At 37.9% G+C, this 23637-nt stretch overlaps 1 protein-coding gene and 1 pseudogene across 2 annotated transcripts in view; one reads left to right on the forward strand and one right to left on the reverse strand.

Annotated features, from left to right (window-relative positions):
* Nucleotides 1–23637, reverse strand: part of LRP12 (LDL receptor related protein 12) — a 48964-nt gene that overhangs the window by 21524 nt on the left and 3803 nt on the right. Inside the window, exon 2 of one of the 2 annotated variants that reach the window (XM_036338031.1) lies at nucleotides 4062–4118. The exons of the other annotated variant lie outside the window; for it this stretch is intronic. Within the exon in view, the coding sequence (XP_036193924.1) occupies nucleotides 4062–4118 (57 nt within the window). The remainder of the gene's footprint in view (nucleotides 1–4061; nucleotides 4119–23637) is intronic. 2 annotated transcript variants of the gene reach the window in all.
* Nucleotides 2072–2521, forward strand: LOC118670746 (annotated as a pseudogene).

Genomic DNA, 23637 nt, shown 5'->3' on the forward strand with positions numbered 1-23637 from the left:
TTACTCTTGGACCCGTTAGCAAAAACCACACATTTCTACTGCAAGCAGGAAATCCTATACCCCGCTGCTTATAATTAAATGCAGATTTAATGATAATAAACTCTACATTAGCACAGTTACTTAAGAATAAATGCAGCAATATTTATTCCTATTATTTATTTCTATTATTCTAAGTAATGTTTTTTTTTAAGGACCAAAATATTGCACTTGATCATTAGCTCTAATCAAGGCAGGTATTTCCTTGGTTTCTTGAAGGTCACTAAAGAAATAACAATCAAGAACTATATGGTAGTAAAATATTTTAAAAAGTCAGAGGCAAAAGTATGGAAAAATATAGAAGGGAAAATAGAAAAAAAACCCATAGTTTTTCTAGTTCCAATAGGGTCACAGCATAATATGAATAAGATAGAAGAATATTCTTAATGGAACTATCTAACCAGCTTCACCCTAAATTTCCAAGGAGTAAGGATAAATTTGAATTTTGCTAGCAAAGCATAAGATACGACGAACATGAAGATTCAACCTTTTATACCCTTTTTATAGGGCATAAAAGGACAATGTTTTTCACTTGAAAGGGCATAATAACTATTAATATGATACCTACATTTTCCAATTTTAAGCACTACAAAAGACTAAAATGCTAAGCAAGCTACTATTTCTATTTCTGGAATGGTAAAAATTATTAATTTTTGACGTTTACTATGATTCTTGCTGGAAACATAGAAGAGGTAAGGCAGAAATCAGTTCCTGAACAAAGACAGATGGCCTCAGGGCTCATAATTTTTTAAGCCACCTCTATCAGCTTTGACATAATTTTTAGTATATTCACATCTTCTTCCCAAAGTGTTCCAATCTTAGTGTCCTCCATCAGGAATAAACACTACTCAGAAATAAACACTACTCAGAATATGTTTAAGGGAGGAGTAAAGAACTATCATCTACTTTATGAATACTATATTTCTATTACTGCAGTTTAAGATCAAATCACCCCTAACTTCTATTGGGCTATTAGGCAACTAAAATCCAAAGTCCAGTTTGCTTACCTGCTAAGTGCCTGGTTTTTGCACAACAGTGTCACAGTACATCCAATTCAAATTCATGCCTTAACCAAATGACCAGTAATTGAAATGCCACCACACTCAATAAATATTCTTAAAGTGAGAAAGGATCATTCTCAAAGTTACAGAGTGGAAAAGAAAATGTTAAATGTTTAAATACAGCTCGTTTTTTATACGTCCGCTGGATCTGGCCATTCACTCCAGCAGATGAACTTCACTTGGCCAGCTAAGCATCACACTCTGTCACATTATGACCTGCTCTGTCTATGATCCCAGGACTCACTTTTACTGTTCTAATGTTGAGTTCATTTACTGTTTATTATAATAATACAATATAAAATTATAATGCATAATAACTTTGCTATAAATATATAATTGCTCAATAAATATTTGATAATACATTAAATGTTATCTATAATTAAAAAAGCATAATATGCTAATTAGACTGGACAGCTGAACGACCTTCTGGATGTCCTTCTGGATGTCCTTGTGGATGACCTTCTGGATGAAGCCGGGGCTGTGAGGGCCGAGCCCCTTGCATGAATTTTGTGCATTGGGCCTCTAGTACTAGTAATTATATAATACAGAAATATACTAAAACATACTGAATAAAACATAAGTAAGATTTAATTACATAGTATATAATATTACATATAAAAGTATAATATATAAAACTTACAATACAACCATTACTTTTCTTTCTGAAACTTAAAGGGAGCACTCTACTCTAAAAGCTTAAGTGTCTCATAAATAAACTTTCTGAGGGCAGATAATGCCTTTACAATTAGTAGTATCCTAAACTAATGTGTGTGATCTTTTAAAAAAGGTACTGTTTATATTCTCTATTCACTTTCTTCATTGAGTTCATATGTTCTACTTCTATATTCTAAAATCCTAAAAACCTTCACAGATTCATTATCACTCAAAATACAATAAGCTTTCTTTCCCGTCTTCATTGAAACACGGACAAAAGACACTCTGTGTGACATTGGTCCAAAGAACTGATGAGGAAGATGGCGCCAAAAGCTAAGAATGAAGCCTCTGCCCCGCCTGAAGCCGAAACCAAAGCCAAAGCTTTGAAGGCAAAGAAAGCAGTGTTAAAAGGCGTCCACAGCCACACACAAAACATCCGCGCATCACCCACCTTCCGAAGGCCAAAGACAATGAGGCTCCGAAGGCCGCCTACATATCTCGGGAGCGCGCACCCAGGAGAAACAAGCTTGACCACTATGCCATCGTCAAATGCCCCGACTACCGAGTCAGCCATGGAGAAGATAGAAGACAGCAATACACTTGTGTGCATTGTGGATGTCAAGGCCAACAGGCACCAGATCAAAGAGGAGGCAAAGAAGCTCTATGACACTGACGTGGCCAAGGTCAACACCCTGATCAGGCCTGGTGGGGAGAAGAAGGCATATGTTCGACTGGCTCCTGACTATGATGCTTTCTTTTTCTTTTTTTAATATATTTTTATTGATTTCAGAGAGGAAGGGGGGGGGGTGAGAGAGAGAGAGAGAGAGAAACATCAATGATGAGAGTCACTGATCAGGGTGTCCACCGTGGCCACATCATTGGTTGGCTGCCTCCTGTACACCCCCGACTGGGGATTGAGTCCACAACCTGGGCATGCGCCCTGACCAGAAATCAAACTGACCTCCTGGTTCATAGGTTGATGCTCAACCACTGAGCCATGCTGGCTGGGCCAGTCTATGGTATTTTGTTATGGAAGCCCCAAAGGACTAATAATAGTTCTCAATATTTTTAAAAGCATAAAAGGGATTCTGAAACCAAACATTTTGAAAATCACTGAATTAGACAATAACCACTTGGTTGTGTGAATTAAAATGTTGGTAAACAAACTTCTTGTTTCACAGGTACAACTTGGAAAAATAATCACAATTCTCATTAGCTATTTGAAATAGAAAGGGAACAAAATTAAATTCATCTTTAAAATAACCTTATTTTTACTTGATGTATATAATTATATACCATTTGATAGCATATGAAAATGGTGAAACAAACTAAAAGAATACAGGTTACTAAGGCACTTGCTTTGCTTTTCATTATCAGAAAACCAAGCTTGTTGATGTGTTTAGCCAGTGCATACTAACTCTTAGAGTATTTGCTAAATCTATTAACTATCTGAATATAAAATCAGATATAAAAGAAGAAACTTTCAGCTTTGCTTCATATGAGAAAAAACAACCAAACAAATAACAAGCTGACAGGAAGAAATCAGATTGATAAATACACCAAGTTCAATTTTTTAAACTACAAAATTTATAAAAACTATAGGGAAATAATAAAATAACAGTGAGAAACTATTTTAATATATGCAAAATAAAAGATTTTGCTCTCCTAGTAATCGCAGTTGATAGCAAAAATGGTAACAAAACTATGGAAGTCACTAAGAATGAAAATTTTAATAGTTATGGGCCTTTAAGAATTATTAAGTTATAAAAGCTTAGATGAGTGGGAAGATGTATTTACCTCAATGAATTTCTGAATTTCATGGACACAAATATGTTGGAGTTGCTTTTTAATAGCATATAAATTGTGCCTTTTTAATGGCATATAAATTGTGCACTCAAATACAACAGTTTTATGTATAGTCGTAGTCTAATCTAAAAATCAAGCAAAGTGCTTCATTTCTAAGGCTTAATGCTACATTCAAAACTACATTTTAATAAATTTCATTCCATATAACTTTGTATGTAAAGAAAATACTAATTCATTTTGAGCTAACTTCTCTTGGCTCAATGTTTTTATGAAAAATAATTATGCAGTCCATTTGGAAAAATATAATCAACCCATGGGCATGCAGATATCAATTTTATCTTATGAGAATTTCTCCGTGTACCAGTTACTTCATTCCTTATTACATGTTGCAAAAAGCAGTAATAATTTTTATAGCCAAATATCACTTCATAAGATACCAGATGGCTTTCAATATTTACCACATAAGTCATGCATGAAATTTAAACATTACAAAAAATGACTTACCAGTTGACACTCCTGAAATATGCACATTTTCAGAATGTTCTGCAAGAGCACCATTTCCTAAAATTAAACATAATGGATAAACTAATTTCCAAGATAAAATTTATAAAAAATTTTCAGATTCTCCCTTTAAAAGAAAACAACTACATAGAGCTACGTGTAATATTCAGCAACTAAACTAAAGCCTCCTATATATTCTTCAAAACTATACCAAACCCAACAATTCAATGGTAGTAGGAAAAACACAATATTTTTGAATTCACAAAAATGCAATGTAATATATAAAGGTCAAATATACAGATCTGAGTAAAACCACAAAGAATTTCCTATCAAGTTAATAGTCAGAAGAGAACATCATATCACTACTAGAAAAGAGAGAATCATGTACTTGAAAAAACATATATATCTTTATTGATTATAGAGAAGAAAGGAGAGGGAGAGAGATAGAAACATCAATGATGAGAGAGAATCATTGATCGGCTGCCTCCTGCACACCCCCTCCTGGGGATTGAGCCAGCAATCCAGCATGTGCCCTGACTTGGAATTGAACCTTGACCTTCCAGTTCATAGGTTGACATTCAACCACTGAGCCACGCAGGTCGGGCGAGAATCATGTGCCTTTAAAAATCGTATCTCCTAAGAGCATGCTCAATCCGTCAACAGTGTGGCCATTACTAGGGTCACACATGTTGGCACATTAAAAAAAAATGCCTTGCATTATCTCTTTTAACCTTATATCAACAACTCTAGTAGTCTTAAGACCATTAGGGACAAAATTATATCTTTTTTTTGGTATCTCCTGATTTTCTATACATCCTATCACAAAGTTGGGACATGGAACCATTCAAATATACTTCTAGTGACCAGATATATGACCAGAGAACAGGACATTTTGAAGGGTAACTATTCCATTGCTAAGGAAGATTGTTCAAGTTTATTAGAGATTCTATTATGGGAGCCAAGGACACAGTAGGTCTACAATCACTCTGGATCCTGGAGTCCTTTATTAGCCCTTCTCTCTGTTCCCTTCAGACCTTTCCTTTCTTCTTGTTCCTTTGTCTCCTCCTGATGATATATTCAGGTCTTTCTCTTTCATAAAAGAAAACTTCTTTCTTGCCAGTGCACCTACCTGTTTCTGCTTTCCTATCTTGGTCTTTCCCTCCCAAGTTAAACTTTTTGAAAGAATCTATACTCACTAATGGAGCTCCCTTACATATCATTTACTCGTGAACCTGCCTTAGATTTTAAACATCACCTTTTCTCAGCCTGGTACAGCCCAGTGCACTGCCACTTACCTGCTTAACTCCTTCAATTCAGCTCAGGAAATAGAACTCCATCCATCTCAGGATGAATTAGGAGTCCTCCTTAACGCTCCCACCGTACATCAAATTAGTACTGACTCATGAGCATACTACTACCACAGCCCTATCATCCTGTCTGGGTTGTTAATTTACCCATCTTCTACACCAAATTTTGAGTGTCTTTACAGCAAAAAAAGTCTCTTTCCCTTTGCTTCTTTTCTCCTCTTCTTCACTCTCTACTTGCCTCCCTATTTCCCAGTTTCTGATACAGAGTGCGATCTCAGGAAATGTTTGTTGATTTAATGAGTCAAAATGACCAGATCTTGAAATTAAGCACAAAACATCCTTTGTGTAATTAACAATTTGATTTCAGGTTATAGTTTGCTTAGAGGATTAAAAAAAAAAAAAAGGAAACAAAAGGGTAGAGAAATACAAAGAGGAAGACAGGCATTCTTTCATTAGTGAATTAAGTTAGAAAACTACAAAGGAAAGAGATTTCAGATCCAGTTGTTCGCTTAGATTACAGGTTTAGAGAGCTGCTTCTTTGCACTATCCTTTAAATGTAAAATGTTTGGTAAATGACTATTCAGACCTCTGGAGCAGCTTCAATTTTTAGACTGAAAGGGACTCAACTCTGAATTAGCTTCAGCTACTTGTTGGGGGTGGGGGAGAGGGAGCACGGGGGGAGAACCAAGCCAAAGGCATGATGCTTTTCTGCATCATTTTTGATCTTCAATGACTCCTAGGTTCTTAATGGCTTTAATAAATCTATTTAAAGAATTCTTTTTTTTCTATGAGCAAATGGCTAGCTTTTCATTTACCTCTAATGAAGTTCATCTCATAATTTTTCACTTTCACATAATCTTTAAAATAGTACCCTGTAGTTTATCTCATCAACTTGACATTTTCCTATTAAAATATCATATATGAAGTTGAGGATTATCCTTTTTTCATATAACTTTAAAAAGTACCAATCTATAATAATAAAAGCATAATATGCTAATTAGACCAGACAGCTGAACGACCTTCCGGATGTCATTCCAGACAAAGCCGCAGTGGTGGGGCCAAGGCAGAGGCGGTCCAGTGCAATCAGGCAGGCAGGTGAGTGGTTAGGGGCAATCAGGCAGGTAGTCAGACATCCCCCCCAGGGGTCCTGGATTGCGAGAAGAGAGGGTGCAGGGCGGGCTGAGGGAACCCCCTCCCTCGTGCCTGAATTTTATGCACCAGGCCTCTAGTGTAAATATATTTATCCCTACTATATAGGTGTGCTTCCCCAAGTGAATGAAGACAAACATAGATATTCTTACCTAACTACAATGATATTACTTCAATGAAATTAATTATAATTTTTATATCATTTAATATAGCCAAGCCATCGTCAAATTTCCCTGGGTAGCTCATAAATGTCTTTTTACAGTTGGTTTATTTGAAGCAGGACCTAAAGGAAATCTTAATGTTTCATTTGGTTAGTGTGTTTAAATCTCTCAACCTATAGTAATACTCCCTTATTTTTCATACTGCAGACTTGTTACAGAAACCAGATCCGTTTTCCTGTAAGAGGCCCACATTTAGTGGTGTCACTAAACTTTGTTCATCTAACTCTAGAGTCATCGAACTTTTCCTTAAAAAGGCCAGATAGTAAATATTTTAGACTTTGTGGGCCATATGATCTCTGTTGCAACTACCCAACTCTGCCACTGTTGCATGAAAGCAGCCATAGATAATACCTGAATGCATCAGAGTAGCGTGTTTCAATAAAACATTATGAAAAGAAAACAAAACAAAAAACAGGCAGTGGGCTGGATTTGGCTCAAAGGCATATAATTTGCCAACCCTTGGGTAGAATCTGATTTGACATGGGTTCAACATTTTTGGCTGGAAAACTTCAGAGCTGATGTTTTATGTTTCATGTATATTACAGGAGGCGGCACAAACTTTCTGCCTGCCCTACTTTTCATAAGACTGAGGTTAATCAATAGGTCCACGTCGGGCAGCCTGATCCCTCCATTTTAAAGTTCCCACATGACCATTTTTATAATACTAGTTTCATCAGAGGAAACTGATAATCATGGCCTGAATAAGTTATTTCATTATGGCAACATTTTCTAACCCTGCCAATTTTTATACTTCCACTAACTGAAATTCCACAAAGAACTTTCCCCTCAACAAATGTTACCTGCTTACCTTTAAACACAGTTCATACAGAAAAGGGAGGATGAATGCAATTTGCTAGTATTTTATTTAGGATTTTTGCATCTGTGTTCACCAGATATATTGTCTATAGTTTTTTTTTGTGTGTCATCCTTGCCAGGTTTTGTGGGCCTTGTAGAATGTGTTAGAAAGTATTGCCTCTTCTTCAATTTTTTGGAAGAATTTGAGAAGGATAGGTATCAAGTCTTTTTTGAATGTTTGGTAGAATTCACTAATGAAGCCATCTGGTCCTGGACTTTTATTTTTTGGGAGGCTTTTCAATTTCCTCACTGTTGATTAGTCTATTTAGATTTTCCAGTTCTTCATGATTCAGTCTGTAAATGTTAAATATATCTGTAAACCTACCTATTTCTTCTAGGTTATTGAGTTTGGTGGCATATAGTCTTTCATAGTATTCTAGTATGATCCTTTCTAAATCTGTGATGCCTTTGGTAACTTTTCCTCTTTCATTATTGATTTTGTTTATGAGTCTTTTCTCCTTTTCCTTAATGAGGCTAGCCAGGGCTTTGTCAATTTTATTCATCTTTCCAAAGAACCAGCTCTTTGTATAATCTTTTTACTCTCTATTTAATTCTGCTCTAATTTTTATTATTTCCTTTCTTCTGCTGACTTCGGGTTGCTTTTGTTCTTTTTCTATCTAGTTCTTTAAGATGTGATGTTAGATTGTTTATTTGGAGTTAGCTTATTTTTTGAGATAGGCATGCAATGATATACACTTCCCTCTTATTACTGCTTTTGCTGCATCCCAGAAGTTTTGATATGTCATATTATTGCTCTCATTTGCCTTTCTATATCTTTTTATCTCACCTTTTATTTCTTCTTTGACCCAGTTATTTTTTAGTAGTATATTGTTTAATCTCCACATGTTTGTGTGTTTCTTTACTTTCTTTTTGCAGTTGATTTCTAATTTCAAAGCATTGTGGTGAAAGAATATGCTTGGTAAGATTTCAATCTTCTTGAATTTGCTGAGGCTACTTTTGTAATCCAACATATGGTATATCCTTGAGAATGTTTCATGTGCACTGGGGAAGAATGTATACTCTGATGTTCTGGGATGAAAGACTTCGTAAATATCAATTATATCCATTTGGTCTAATGTATCATTTCAGGCTGACATTTCTTTATTTATTTTCTTTTTGGATGATCTATCTAGAGCTGCCAATGGAGTATTAAGGTTCCCAAATACGACTATTGTTTTTGTCTGTTTCTCCCTTTATTTCTGTTAGTAGTTGCTTTATGTATTTGGTGCTCTCTGACTGAGTGCATATATATTAAGAAGTGCTATGTCCATCTTTGTCTCTTGTTACCTTTGTTATCTTGAAATCCATTTTGTCATATATAAGTATGGCTACACCTGCTTTTCTGTGGGTGCCATTTGCTTGGAAAATCATTTTCCACCCTTTCACTTTGAGTCTAACTTAGTCTTCGCAGTTTAGATGTGTCTTTTGAAGGTAGGCTATGGTTAGGTTTTGTTTTTTGATCCAATTTGCTACCCTGTTCCTCTTTATTGGTGAATTCAGTCCATATACATTCAGGGTAATTATTGATGTATGAGGATTTCCTATAGCCATTTGAACTTTTGTTTTCTAGTAGCTCTGTGCCTCCACTGGTTATTTTCCTTGGTGTTTTTGTCTGTTGTTTTTGTGTGGTAGTATTCCATACTTCCTTCCTGTTTTCTCTTCTTTTAAGCCATGTGTCTCAGTTTTGGGTTTGTGTGTGTGTGTGTGTGGTTACCTTTAAGTTTAAGAAAAATAAAGTTTCATATATACTAGTACAATAATCCTTTTTCATTTGGATGTATCTGATCCCCATCCTCCTTTGCAAATTCAGACCTTTATCTTCTCCCCTTTCATGCTTTTATTGTCACAAGTTATCCCTGTTTATTTGTAAAGTTATTGTAGATCTTGCTCATAGTTTTGTGACCTTTTGTTTCAGGTAAATAACTCCCTTGAGTATTTCCTGCAGTGGAGACCTTCTGGTGATAAATTCCCTTAGCTTCTGTATGTCAGGAAAAATTTTGATTTCTCCTTCATATCTTAAGGACAACTTTGCTAGATATAGTATTCCTGGTTGGTAATTTCTCTCTTTCAGTAATTTGAATATTTGGTTCCATTCTCTTCTGGCTTGTAGCATTTCTGCTAGAAAGTCCGATGATAACTTAACGGACTTCCCTTTATAAGTTACTTTCTTCTTTTTCCTGGCTGCCTTGAGAATTATTTTTTGTCATTAATTTTTGACAGTTTTAATACAATTTGCCTTGGAAAAGGCCCTTTTGGATTGATGTGATTAGGTGCTCTGTTTCTTGGATCCAAGAATCTAATTCTTTGCATAGGTTTGGAAAGATCTCATCAATTATTTGTTTGAATAGCCTCTCCATTCCCTTCTCCCTCTTTTCCTCTTCTGGTATGCCTATTATTCTTATATGGCTCTTTTTGATGGAATCAGATAGTTCTAGTAGAATTCTTTTTTTTTTTTTAATGCTCAAATCTCTCTTCTTCCCTCTGTGTCATTTCTATCTTTGATATCACTAATTCTTTCCTCCATCTGGTTGGCTCTATTTCCTATACTCTTATTCATCTTTAATTATTTTTATTGTGTTCTATAGCTCTAGAATTTGTTTGGTTCTTTTTTAAAGCTTCAATCTCTTTGGTAAAGTACTTGTTTTGTCTGTCAATTTGTTTTCTGAGATCATTAAATTGCCTGGCTGCATTCTCTTGCATCTTGTTGATTTTTTTCATAACTGTAATCTTGAATTCTCTGTCATTTATATCACATAATTCCATGTCTTTAAGTTTGTTTTCTGGGGGTTTTTCATTTTCTATTTGAGCTGCCTGACTACCTTGGTTATTCCTGGTTATTTGATGGATTCCTTCTCTGTCTAGGCATCTATGAGTGGTACCTCTCTAGCAGATTACTATGAAGAAGCCTTTCTATTATTTTCCAGTAGGTGGCACTAAATCATAAGTTTTTAGCTATCTTGCACTTCTCTGGCTTTTCAGATCTCGGTGGGGTAGTACTGCCTGGATAGATGGTTTCCCCTACTGTGCTCTGCCCCGCCCCCCCCGCCCTCCCCCTCCTGCTGTCTCGGGGAGCCATCCCACAGAGGAATTAGGTGTGCAATGGACTCCAAATCTGTGGAATCCCAGTGCTGTCCTCCACAGCCAGATGCTGCTGTCATTATAACAATGTGTGTGGGTGTGGGGAACCTGGCCAACTTCTTTGCTGTTTTGCCTGTCAAGTTATGGTGACCTTGGACTTCTGCGGGGTCTTCGCAGTGTTCAGAACTAGTCACAGAGTGCACCCTCTGCTCAGGGAAAAAAATGATTCTGTAGTACTAGTTCTCGAGTTTGCAGATAATGTGCTACACAACATGACACCAAAGACAAAGCAAGCCTCCACAACTTTGTTTCTGAGTCAGGAATGCTGACTGCCAGACAACCACAGCAGCATGTCTGACCTGTGTCCCTGCCCAGGTCACTAGGCTCACCCACAGCTCATACTGCTCACTCCTGCAGGAATGCCTACTGAATCTCTCTCCTGGCTGAAGTGAGTGCCAGCCACAACCTGCTTCCTCCCCTCTCTGGGTTGAGCCCTTCTATGAATGCCCAGCTGTAGGGCTGCGTCTCTGGCTCATCTCAGCTTTTCTCCCTTCTTGCCTCCCCAGTTCGCTTCTACTTGCCCGCCTTAAGGTGTTTCAATGTGCAGGTCTTTCAGGAACATTGTGCATTGAGCAGGGGATTCTTTGTGGAGTTATAAGTGTTCAAAATGTTGAAACTTCAAGGGGAGAGACCAAAGGGATCTCTCATGCCACCATTCCTCTAATGCCTCTACTTTTATTACTTAATCAAAAGGAAAATAATAAAAATTAAGATAAAAATTAATAAAACATGTTACAGTATTTATAAATGTGAACATAACTAAAAAATCTCATGTTCAATATTAAAGAAACAGTTTATGAAGAGAAAGTGATAGGAAAAAGTGCCACAGATATATGTCAAGTAATAGCAATAAACCTATCAGCCAAAAATTACCATTTCAAGTATGAATGCTCATTTCATTACCTTCTAAACACATTTTTACTATGTCTTTATTGAAAATTATGAACACTTAATAGAACAGTTTGATTTTTACATATTTACTAAATTAGTATGTGGTATGTATTTGCATTTCTTTAAGTTAATTTTTGTTTCTAATTTTATTAGTCATCCAATTACTGTTCCTATAATTATCTTTTGTCCATCTACTAAGGAAGGAAATTAACATTTTATGTAGAAAGTATTCGCATAAGTTATTTAATAGCCTCACAAAAAACCCTGAAGGTAGGTAGCAGAAAACCCAATAATCTAGCATCTTGCTATTTTGAAATCTCAAATAGGAAATCAAAATTAATTCAAAAAATTAATGAGCTGGCATCTATGGCTCATCTATCAGTACCACAAGCAGATGAGTTCTAGTTATGAATTTAAAAGAGCAAATGTGCCCTTGCCGGTTTGGCTCAGTGGACAGAGTGTCGGCCTGCGGACTAAGGGGTCCCAGGTTTGATTCTAGTCAAGGGCACATGTTCCGGTTGTGGGTTCGATCCCCAGTGGGGGGCATGCAGGAGGCAGCCAATCAATGATTCTCTGTCATCACTGATGTTTCTCTCTCTCTCCCCCTCTCCCTTTCTCTCTGAAATCAATAAAAATATACATTTTTAAAAAGAGCAAATCTATCAGAAATTAATCAGTTTGCAAAGAAACTACATTGAATTTAGGAATATCTGTAAATAAAACTAAAAAAAACAATATACTGTTATGGTTAAGAGAAGAGACCAGAACCACCCTTTCTGGGTTCAAATCCTAGCTCTTCTGATTACTAATTATATAGCCTTAGCTAAGCTACTTAACTTCTCTGGTTTCTTATCTGCAAAGTGAACATACTAACAGTATCTAGGCTGCCAGGGTTGTTAAGAGTGTACACAAACATACAGTGATTAGAACACTGTCTAGCATACAGAAACTATGTGTTTACTACTGTTACAAAAATGAGTTTATAAAACAGTCCCTCCGTGCCTCTGCTACTTCACATAGCATAACTTGCCATTCAAATACAGTTAAACCTAGTTTCTCGAACTTCTCCCATATTGAACAATTTGATTCTTGACCAAGTTGTTCACAGAAAAAATGTTTTGGTTGTTGTTGAAGCCAACTTCGGTTTAAAGGACAACTCTTTCAAGCTGATACCTCAGCCTGACAAAAATTGTCTCAGACCACAAACAAAGGAGAGAATGTTTTTGTTGTTGGGGAAGTCACCAATTAGCACAATTTTAAAGCACAAAGAGGCCATCAAGAGTGCTAATGCTAAGGTGTGAGAGAAACAATGATCCCAGCAGCTGAAGAGGTAGCGAAACTACTGTTGACTGGTATAAAGGAAAAGCACTTAGCCCAGGCAGTAATACGGGAACAATCAAAGATGCTGCATGCTGACCTGGGAGACACCCTGGAAGGAGTGCTGAAAGTGATCCCTTTAAGGCTAGCAGGGGGTGGTTAGATAAACTTCAGAAGTGTTTATTTATAGATTAAACAGTACATTAGACATGTACTGTATATAAGAAGTTAAAACAGGGAATCACTTGGGGCTCTGGAATGAATTAATTCAATTTACATTATTTCTAATGGGCAAAATGATTCAATTTTCGAACAAATTGCTTCTTGAACAGCTTTCCGTAACGAATTAAGTTCGAGAACTGAAGTTCCACTGTACTGTACTGTACTGTGAGTATTTCAAAATATTTATGTTTTAGCCCTAGCCAGGTGGTTCAGTTGGAGCATCGTCCCATATATTTTTAAAAAATGTATTCCTATACTCTAGCAATGAAAAATACAAAAATTAAAAAAAAAAATTTACAATAGCACACATAAAAAAGTAAGTTTATCAAAGGAAATACTCTGAAACTACAAAACATTGTTGAAAGAAATTAAAGAAGGCCAACATACCTGGAAAGACATCGCATGTTCATGGATCAGAAGTATATAAATTGGTAATATAGCAATACTCCCCAAATTGATCAACAGACTCAATTTAATACCTCACAAAATCCAAGCTGCCTCCCCCCATCACCCCAAATTGAGAAACTAATCCCAAAATTCACACAGAAATTCAAGGAATCCAGAATAGTAAAACAATCTTCATAAAAAATAAATTTGGAGGATTCACATTCCTGATTTCAAAACCTACTGTAAAGCTACAGTAATGAAGGCAGTGTGATAACTGGCATAAGGACAGACAGATAGGCATATAGAATAGAGCTGTCAATCAAGAAATAAGCTCTTACAGTTACAGTCCACTGATTTTCAACAAGAGTGCCAGGATTGCCGAAACCGGTTTGGCTCAGTGGATAGAGCGTTGGCCTGCGGACTGAAAGGTCCCGGGTTCGATTCCGGTCAAGGGCATGTACCTGGGTTGCAGGCACATCCCCAGTGTGAGATGTGCAGGAGGCAGCTGATCGATGTTTCTCTCTCATCGATGTTTCTAACTCTCTATCTCTCTCCCTTCCTCTCTGTAAAAAATCAATAAAAAATATATATTAAAAAAAAAAAAAAAGAGTGCCAGGATAATTCAATGGGGAAAGAATAATATTTTCATCAAATTGGGATGAGGCAACTGGTTATCCACATGCAAAAAAAAATAAATTTTGATCCCCTACCTCACACTTTATATAACAATTAACTCAAAATGGTCCAGGCATCTAAATATAAATACTTAAAACTATAAAACTCTTAGAATAAACATAAGAATTAATCTTCATGACTTTGGATTAGGAAATGGATGTTTGGATATGACACCAAAGCACAAGGAACAAAAGAAAAAACAGGCAAATTGAACCGTCTCAAATCAAAGAAACACGTGTGCTTCAAAGGTCACCAGCAAGAAAGTGAAAAGTCAAACCACAGAATGGGAGAAAATATTTGTGAATCACATATCTGATAAGGGGTTAATATCCACAGTACACAAAGAACTCTTACAGCTCAACAACACAAAGACAAATAATCCAACAAATTAGAACTGAGCAAAGACTTTGAATAGACATTTCCAAAAACATAGACAAATGGCCAAAAACACATGAAAAGAGCATTAAGGAAATGAAAATCAAAACTACAATGTGATATCACGTCACATGTGCTACATGCATGAACCATGATAACACTGTGCTAGGTTAAGGAAGCCAGACAAAATAGATCACATATAGTACGATTTCCACTTATATAAAATGTCCAAAATAGACAAATCCATAATGAAATAAAGTTCCTCAGTGGTTGCCAGGGACTAGGGGAAAGGGAAAAGAGACAGTGATTGTTAATAGGTACAGGGTTTCCTTTTGGGTTGAAAGAGTCTGTAATTAGATAGTGGTGATATTTGGAAAGCCCTCTGAGCATACTAAAACAACTGAAATATATACTTAAAAAGATTGAACTTTATTGTATAAAAGTGTTAAAATTTTAAAAGCATAATAAATACACTATGACCAAGTGGTTTATCCCCCAAATAAAAGGCTAAACATTAAAAAAAATCAATGTAATTCACTATACTAACAATAAAAAGAAAAATCGCATAATGGCAAAGATAGATGAAGAAAAGCATTTTTCAAAATACAACATTCATTCCTGATAAACTCTCAGCACATTAGGAATAGAGAGGAAGTGTATGCCTTACTCATTGACATTAACCCTAGGTCAGTGGTTCTCAACCTTCTGGCCCTTTAAATACAGTTCCTCATGTTGTGACCCAACCATAAAATTATTTTCGTTGCTACTTCATAACTGTAATGTTGCTACTGTGATGAATCGTAATGTAAATATCTGATATGCAGGGTGGTCTTAGGCAACCCCTGTGAAAGGGTCGTTCGACCACCAAAGGGGTCGCGACCCACAGGTTGAGAACCGCTGCCCTAGGTAGTGCTTCCTCTCCGACAGCGCTAATAGTAGGTTTCCCCTTAACCTCCCACCCTTTGTACCATGGTGACTATTCCTATGTATAAGTAATAACGTTAGTGACAACACTAAGCCATTGTGTAGATAATACTGGGGCTATATTTTGGTTAATTCTGTGGCTACGACCTTTCCAAGCAAATAAGTTTGGTCTTAAAGTGTCATCCCCATCAGACTAGAAATACCTAATTGATAGAATATAAGAAGCCTAACCTTGGACTTGAACCTTGAGTTCCAATCAATGCTCATTTAGCATCTCCATTTTAACCCCCTGTCCCCCCAACACACACACACACACACACACACACACACACACACACACTCCGCCTCAGATCCTTCCTTCAGATTCCACTTCTCATGGGACCAATCCATCTCCACTAGTTATCTTACTGGCTCATTTTGTGCTAAGGCCCATTCATAAGGGATCTCTTTCATATATAAGCTCATCTCTATTATCTTCCTGAGTGAAACAGAGTTTAACCACACTAGAACAAAGCTGTTAACTTTTGCTTTCCTAGCATAGTACCTACACAGTTCATAAACACTCTCCTTCCCTAATCTTAACAGGCAAAATAATCACCACTGGAACACTAAAATCTTTTACACTGTTCCTGACCATTGAAATCAACAACAACAACAGAAAAGGTTACAAGGGGATCTAACAGAATGGATTAACAGGTAAAGAAAGTCAGGCAGTAGGAGAGGGGAGGTTAGCTTACAGGAGGGAGGGAAAGAAAAGGAACAGAGGGAGGAAGAAATCTAGGACTGAGTAACTGATCTTGTAAGTTACTCTCAAAGCCTGGCCAGTGGACTCCTGGGACCCACAAAACCCTTTCAGAGTTTAACAGAACACAGAAAGTTCATTGATACAGCTTCAGATTCCATGTTGTAATTAAACTTTAAAAAAGTATTACTTGTCAAGTTCTGGGATAGCATCAAAGAATATTCATTTATCTGAAAAGGCTACTGGAATACTTTTCCCTTTACAATTATATATCTATTTGAAGCCAGATTTTCTTCCAAAACTTCAACCAAAACATGTCACAACAGACTGACTGAAGAAGCAGGGATGAGAAAGAGCTGTTTTCTGTTCAGCCAGACATTACAGTAATTTACAAAAACATATAGCAATGCCACTCTTCTCGCTAAATTTTTTTTGTTTTGAAAAATTTATCATCAATGGTCATTTTACCTAACTTTATTCAATGTATGTAATTTATGGCCACATGTAATGGGTTTCTTATGTCATTTTAAATGAGTAAAATATTTTCATAATTCCTCAATTTTAATTTATATTATTTAAAAACATATACATCTCCCATATAAAAAGAGCATTCTTCGGATTCCTCAGTAATTGTTGACTCCTGAGACCCAAAAGTTTGAGAACTACTGCTATACACTTTTCCCTTAAGCTAATATATCCTAGTTAATTCATCTATTCTATTGCTGATGGAACTATAACAAGGATGCTCTGAATATTCTTGTGGATGTCTTTTGGCATACATTATGTTCCCACTTCTAGGAGTAGAATTGCTAGATCACAGGGCCTATTTTATTCAGCTGTTGCCCAAAGTGGTTATTAAGCATTTGAAATGTGGTTAGTCTAATTAAGATGGGCTATAAGTACATAAATTTCACACTGAATTTTGAAGACTTGGTATGAAAAATTATTTTCTATTGATTACATTTCAAAATGATATATTTTAGATATACTGGGTTAAATATATTAACATTAATGTCACCTGTTTCTTTTTCTTTTAATGTGGCTACTAGAAAATTTATATACATAACTTACATTTGAGGCTCATTCTTCTTTCCAAGACCCCCAGTGGGTGCCTAAAACTGCGAATAGTACCGAACTCTATATACTATGTTTTTTCCTACACATGCATACCTTTTCACTTAGAGCAGTGGTTCTCAATCTTCCTAATGCCACGACCCTTTAATACAGTTCCTCATGTTGTGGTGACCCCCAATTTCATTGTTACAAATTGAACATCATTAAAGCTTAGTGATTAATCACAAAACCAATATGTAATTATATATGTGTTTTCCAATGGTCTTAGGCGACCCCTGTGAAAGGGTCGTTTGACCCCCAAAGGGGTCGAGACCCACTGATTGAGAACCGCTGACTTAGAGGAAGAACGTTACAGCTTCTCATTAGCATATTCAAATCGCCAGCACCACGACTCTTGTGCTTGGGGCCATTATTAAGTAAAATAAGGATTACTTGAACAGTCACTCTGATAACCGAGACAGCTACTAAGTGACTGATGGGCGAGTAGCGTACACAGTGTAGATACGCTGGACTAGGGATGACTCATGTCTGGGCAGGATGGAGTGGGACAAGCACGAGATTTCATTATGCTACTTAGACTGGCGCACAATTTAAAACTCATGAATTATTTACTTCTGGAATATTTTACTTAATATTTTCAAACCATGGCTAACCATGGGTAACTGAAGCTGCAGAAGCAAAAAAACTGTGGAAAAGGAAAGGGGGCTACTGTCTATATCTATTGGACACCACTGCTCTGGGGGGAGCGGAGAAGTAAAACAGGCCAATGCCAACACTGTATATAAGCACAGTCTCACATGTTTATGAGAAGGGCACCTAGTTTTGACGAACCAGGAAGACTTCCCAAAGGAGGTAACATCAAAGCCAAAGAACAGGCAGGACTTAGCCTAGTTGAGAAAGTGTTGGGGGAAGGAAGATAAAGCCAGGCAGAGAAAATAGTGTGTGCAGAGGCCAGGAGACAAGACAAGGTGCTGAGTATGGCAGGAACTCAGTGAAGGGGAGAGGAATGGTGGGGAAAAGTAATGAGAGACAAGGAAGGTAAAAACTAGGCAGATCATGAAGGGCCTAGTGAGTTATGCTTGTATTTTAAGAATAAGGAAATACTGTTGGGATTTAAGCAAGAAAATTACATCATATCAGAAAAGTCACTCTGGCTGCTACTGTATGTGATAGGATTGAATCAGGATAAAACTAGAGTCAAAAGTAGGTGGGGGCTGTAACAATAATGCAGACAAAAAAATAACGGACCTTTACAAGAAATAAACAGCAGTAGAGGGATGTGAACCTTGGGCAAAATTATGACTCTCAGCTTCGGCTTCCTGTAATAATACCTACCTCACAGTTCTGTCAACTGACGGTCATGGTCATTGGCACCAATTCAACACCAACAGGGATCCCCAATTTGGGTGCGATGACGAAGGGCACATTATTCAGCTCAGCTGTGATATAGCAGGGCTATGAGGGTCCTGGGGCCAAGCCCCTCTCTGGCAGACAGCTCTGCTCCCCTTATCGATTGCTGGTCTGTTCTGCTCCGTGCTGGTCTGCTTTGCCCTGCACTGGTCTGGCCCCCTTTGCTCTGCTCCAGGGAGACATCTTCTGTTTCAGCTCCAGTTGGGAAAATACAGTCTTTGGTGTCTCTCAGAGCCAGAGGGGAGCTGACATGCAGACAGAAGTCCCTGCCTCTGGTCCCTGATTGGTCTGTCCTCATACAAATGAGGACTCCACATTCTCAACAGTTTGATTGATCTAAAAGGTACTGCCATCCTGATTGGTCGGAATGGAGCGGTTCTGACTGGTTGGTGGATGGGGGATACAGCTGTGCAGTTCCAACTGGATGGGGAAAGCCTCAGTCCGCTTGGTGGAAACGGGGTTCCAGAAACTCCTCTGTAAGGAATGGCTCAGATGGCAGAAACGCACTGCAGGCAGGCAGCTTGGTGCAGGCTCCTCGCTGAATGCAGTTTGCATGAGAGGCCCCTGTGTAGAATGGCCGCTGGGCTCTGGTTTGTTGTTGTTTTAATTTGAGCCCAGTCAGCCACCAGGAACCCTTTTTAGTAGGCATATTCTTTCTCAGAACCACAGTTATTTTGAGGATTTAGCCGGGCATTTTTGTTGGTTTGTTTGTTTTGTTAATCCTCACCTGAGGATCCCCCCGCTCCCCCCCCCCCCCCCCCCCCCGCCACTGATTATTTTAGAGAGTGGAAGGTGAGGGGAGAGAAACATCCATGAGAGCGAGACACATTGATTGGTTGCCTCCCACACGGAGTGGGGCCGGGGATTGAACCTGTAACCCAGGTAAGTGCCCTTGACCTGAAATTGAACCTATGACCCTTTGGTGCTCAGAGTCAATGCTCCAACCACTGAGACACACCAGCCAGGGTAGCCAGGCATTTTTTTGTAAAGGAGTTCTGTATTCTAACTCTTGGTAAAAGGTTTTAGTGTTACTAGAACAAGCAATTAGAATTTCAAGAAATTGAATTCTATTTCATAATATACCAGATACAAAGATTCATCTTTTCTCCAATTTCCTAACTTAAAACCTAAATGATGCTTTAACAATCAATGAAATTAAGTCAAATAAGAACTTACCTTTTATTTGAAAGGTAAATTCCAACTACTAAATATCTTACTATGCTACATTTAATTTCAATAGGAAAGATTACCACCACCTTCCATTATTCTAAAAACTGAAATGTGAGTTAAAGGTAGGTATCAAGTTACTCTCATTCAATGGTCAGAAACTGAGTGTAAAACAATTTCATTTCTTCACCAAACTAACAGGGCAGTGACTCATCAAATACTTTAGAAAACTGTTCTGTCAACTTCATTTATTTTAAAGTTTCAGGACTTTCTAAAGTTATATATTCTATAAATAAACTATACAATCCAAAGGGAAAAGGTCACTTTATTTTTCCAAAATTTCTGAAATTCTCCAGTCTACCAATGCATTCTTGACACTTCTAAGACATAAAGCAATCTTTAACTGATCCCTTAGAACCAGGCATTTAACTTGGACAAAAAGTCCTTAAAATCTCTTTTGTCCCAGCCTTTATTCCCTGCCTGAAGCACTCTTAAAATACAGTAGAAGTTATGTTCTGTACTTATTTCACTGACAAAAATGATAGTCCTTACAACTGAGTTCTTCACAGAAAATGTAAGCCTCTCCCTTTGTAACTTAAATCTTCACCCTTCTTGTCACATGTTGTGCAACTACTCATCACAGTGCCCTTCTCGCATCGAGTGTTCTGAGGCTTCTCCTTGTTAGGTTAAATAGAAACTTAACTTCCTACGGGTCTGAGCTGTTCTACTGAAATGTGGAAACAGAAATCGCCCTCGATCTCTCATGCCTCCTCTTCACTCTCTCCTGATGATCTCGTGTCATGTTACTTAGAGAAATCTCCATCTTCCCACCCCAAAATATACAGACCTAAGTACACGTTCACCAATACTAACTCTTTCCCTTTTGTGACAAGAGAGAAAGTATCGCTTTCTTCCCTACCACCTGGGCATTCCAGACTCTTCTAACTCCGCTATCACCACTTTGGTCCAAGTTCCTGTGTCTCTTACCTGGATTACAGCCAAAAGAGGATTACTTCCTCTCTCTCCTCATGCCTACTTCAGCGTAATCCTCCCCACAGTGGTGAAAGTGACTGTTTTCAAAACGTAAGTCACATTATGCCCCCTTAAACTTCTTTAATAATTAATTACACTTAAACCCAAGTTCTTTACCATGGTTTTTCAAGAGATCCCAACTTTACATGTCACTCTCCCTATGACCACTGTGCTCCAGCTACCACAATTTTATTCATTTACCTGAAACACACCAGCTGTTACACATCCACTCTTTCATGATTCTGGGTCTTCCACGTGTTTTTCCCATGTGCAAAGCTCTCTTATTCCAATCATAACATGGTTAGCTATCCTTTAGGTCTGATGTCTCCTCGACAAATAAGTCTTCCTCTAATGATCCTGTGTCTGTTAGTCACGATTGCTGCCCCTTGTTTCTGTTACAGAGCTTATTACAACATATTCACTAGACTGTAAGTGCTATGAGGGCAGAAACCATGTCCATTAGGTTGTGCCTTAGTGCCAGACACAATATGTGCTCAACGAGTATTTGCTAAATGAATGAATGAGGGAAGAGACAGACAGGATTGGGTTGCAATTTTGGCCCCACTACTTCCTAGTGATTTGATCTTAGTTCAGTCACAACTTGTCTGAGCCTCAATTTTCTCTTCTTTTGAAAAAAAAAAAAAAAAAGACCAAGCACAGTATCTGAACTTAATTTAATGTTATAAACCTAACACACACATACACACACACCCCTATTGTTGGCATCCACATAAAAAGACTGATCTATGCATCTGAACAGTTTGTGTTTGTAACTTGTATTTGCAGGATCTAATCCTATACCTTAGAAAATGGAAATAAATAGTGTCCTTCTTGTTACTTACCCCTCCCAAAGAGTCATGGAGCAGGTGGTGAGAAAGAGAGGGGAAACAGGAGGAAAAGGTGACCTTAGAAACTGGAGACGATTAACTCAAGAACAACCTTCATTTACTATAAAGATTTGCAGCAAGAACAGGATTAATAGTCATTCTAAAATTCTGAAATAAAACGTTTTCTAATTGTTTAAATTTATATAAATCTCATCTATATTAAATGTTTACCTCCTTTTTTATATTTACTAGAGGCCCGATGCACGGAATTCATGCAAGAGTAGGCCTTCCTTCCCCCAGCTGCCAGCACCGGCTTCCCTCTGGCACCCAGGACCTGGGCTTCCCTCGTAGCCCTGGCTTCATCAGGAAGGTTGTCCGGAAGGACTTCCAGAAGGACATCTGGTCTAATTAGCACATTATGCTTTTATTATTATAGATTCTTTAAACTGTAATAGCATTGATAAAATGTAAGAAAAACAAAAAAAAACCCAACCACAAAAACACCTCAGATCAAAAACACAGAGGTCTCAGTGTTCCCTTATTTTCTTTTTTTTTAAAAAATATATTTTATTGATTTTTTACAGAGAGGAAGGGAGAGGGATAGAGAGTTAGAAACATCGATGAGAGAGAAACATCAATCAGCTGCCTCCTGCACACTCACCACTGGGGATGTGCCCGCAACCAAGGTACATGCCCTTGCCCGGAATTGAACCAGGGACCCTTGAGTCCCCAAGCCGATGCTCTATCCACCGAGCCAAACCGGTTAGGGCCCTTATTTTCTTGATAAGTTTTAAATATTCTAATCACAAAAGTCAGTCTTTTCTTTCCAAACATTTTTTTTTTAACTCATGTTCACTTTTCAGCCTGCGATCATTTTTATGGTTTCTTCTGAGATTTTACTTTCTAGGTACCTTCTCAATCATTTACCATACATCACTCCAATCTCCTCCACACTCTTCCTGGAACATAGCTATCTCTCTGAAAGTGGTCATTTCATAGTTTCTGCCCCATCACCACCTAGAATTTTGTGGAATGTGCTGCGTATTTTCATATTCTCCTAGGCCAGGGATATAACTTAGATTATAAACCCAAGGCAGAATTTATGCTGAGCAATTCAGTTTTATTCAACATATTTTATATAATCAAGCTTGACTTTTTTAGAAGTAATTGGAATCTGGTTTAGGTTTTCCTTTCTCATGTTTGAGTTGTTTCTACAATCTTTCTAAAATTGGAACTTTTAGTCTATCCTTAAACTGAAAAATTATAAAATGCTACAGAATGGTCCATAAAATTCACGGGAAAAGATTTACCCATCTATACTAATAAAAGGGTAATATGCTAATTAGGGCAGACGTCTTCCGGACGACCTTCCAGACAAAGCCACAGAAGCTGCGAGGGCCAAGGTGTGGCTGTGAAGGGCCCAGGTTCAGACTGGCAGTGGGAACAGCAACAGGGTAATGGGGGTGGCGACTTCCCCTGATCCACCAGGTCGCCTCCCGCAGAGGGAGGCCAGACTGCGGTTTAGGCCGGGGGCTGAGGCAGAGGTGGTTAGGGGCTATTAGGCCGTCAAGGGGGCAAGTTAGGGGCAATCAGGCCGGCAGGCAGGCAGAGGGGTTAGGGGCATTCAGGCAGGCAGGCAGGTGAGTGGTTAGAAGCCAGCAGTTCCAGATTGTGAGAGGGATGTCTGAGGGGTTGCAGGCCGGGCCAAAGGACCCCCCCTCCCCCTGCATGAATTTCGTGCACTGGGCCTCTAGTTAGATATAAAACGCAAGAGTAAAAAAACATTTTATGGTACACAACATCTAGAAGAATACTGTGTACAGCAAAGACTTTTGACTGTACTAGTAATAAGCTGAAATCCAGCTT

This window comes from Myotis myotis, unplaced genomic scaffold (assembly GCF_014108235.1).
Source record: "Myotis myotis isolate mMyoMyo1 unplaced genomic scaffold, mMyoMyo1.p scaffold_m19_p_16, whole genome shotgun sequence".
NCBI lineage: Eukaryota > Metazoa > Chordata > Mammalia > Chiroptera > Vespertilionidae > Myotis > Myotis myotis.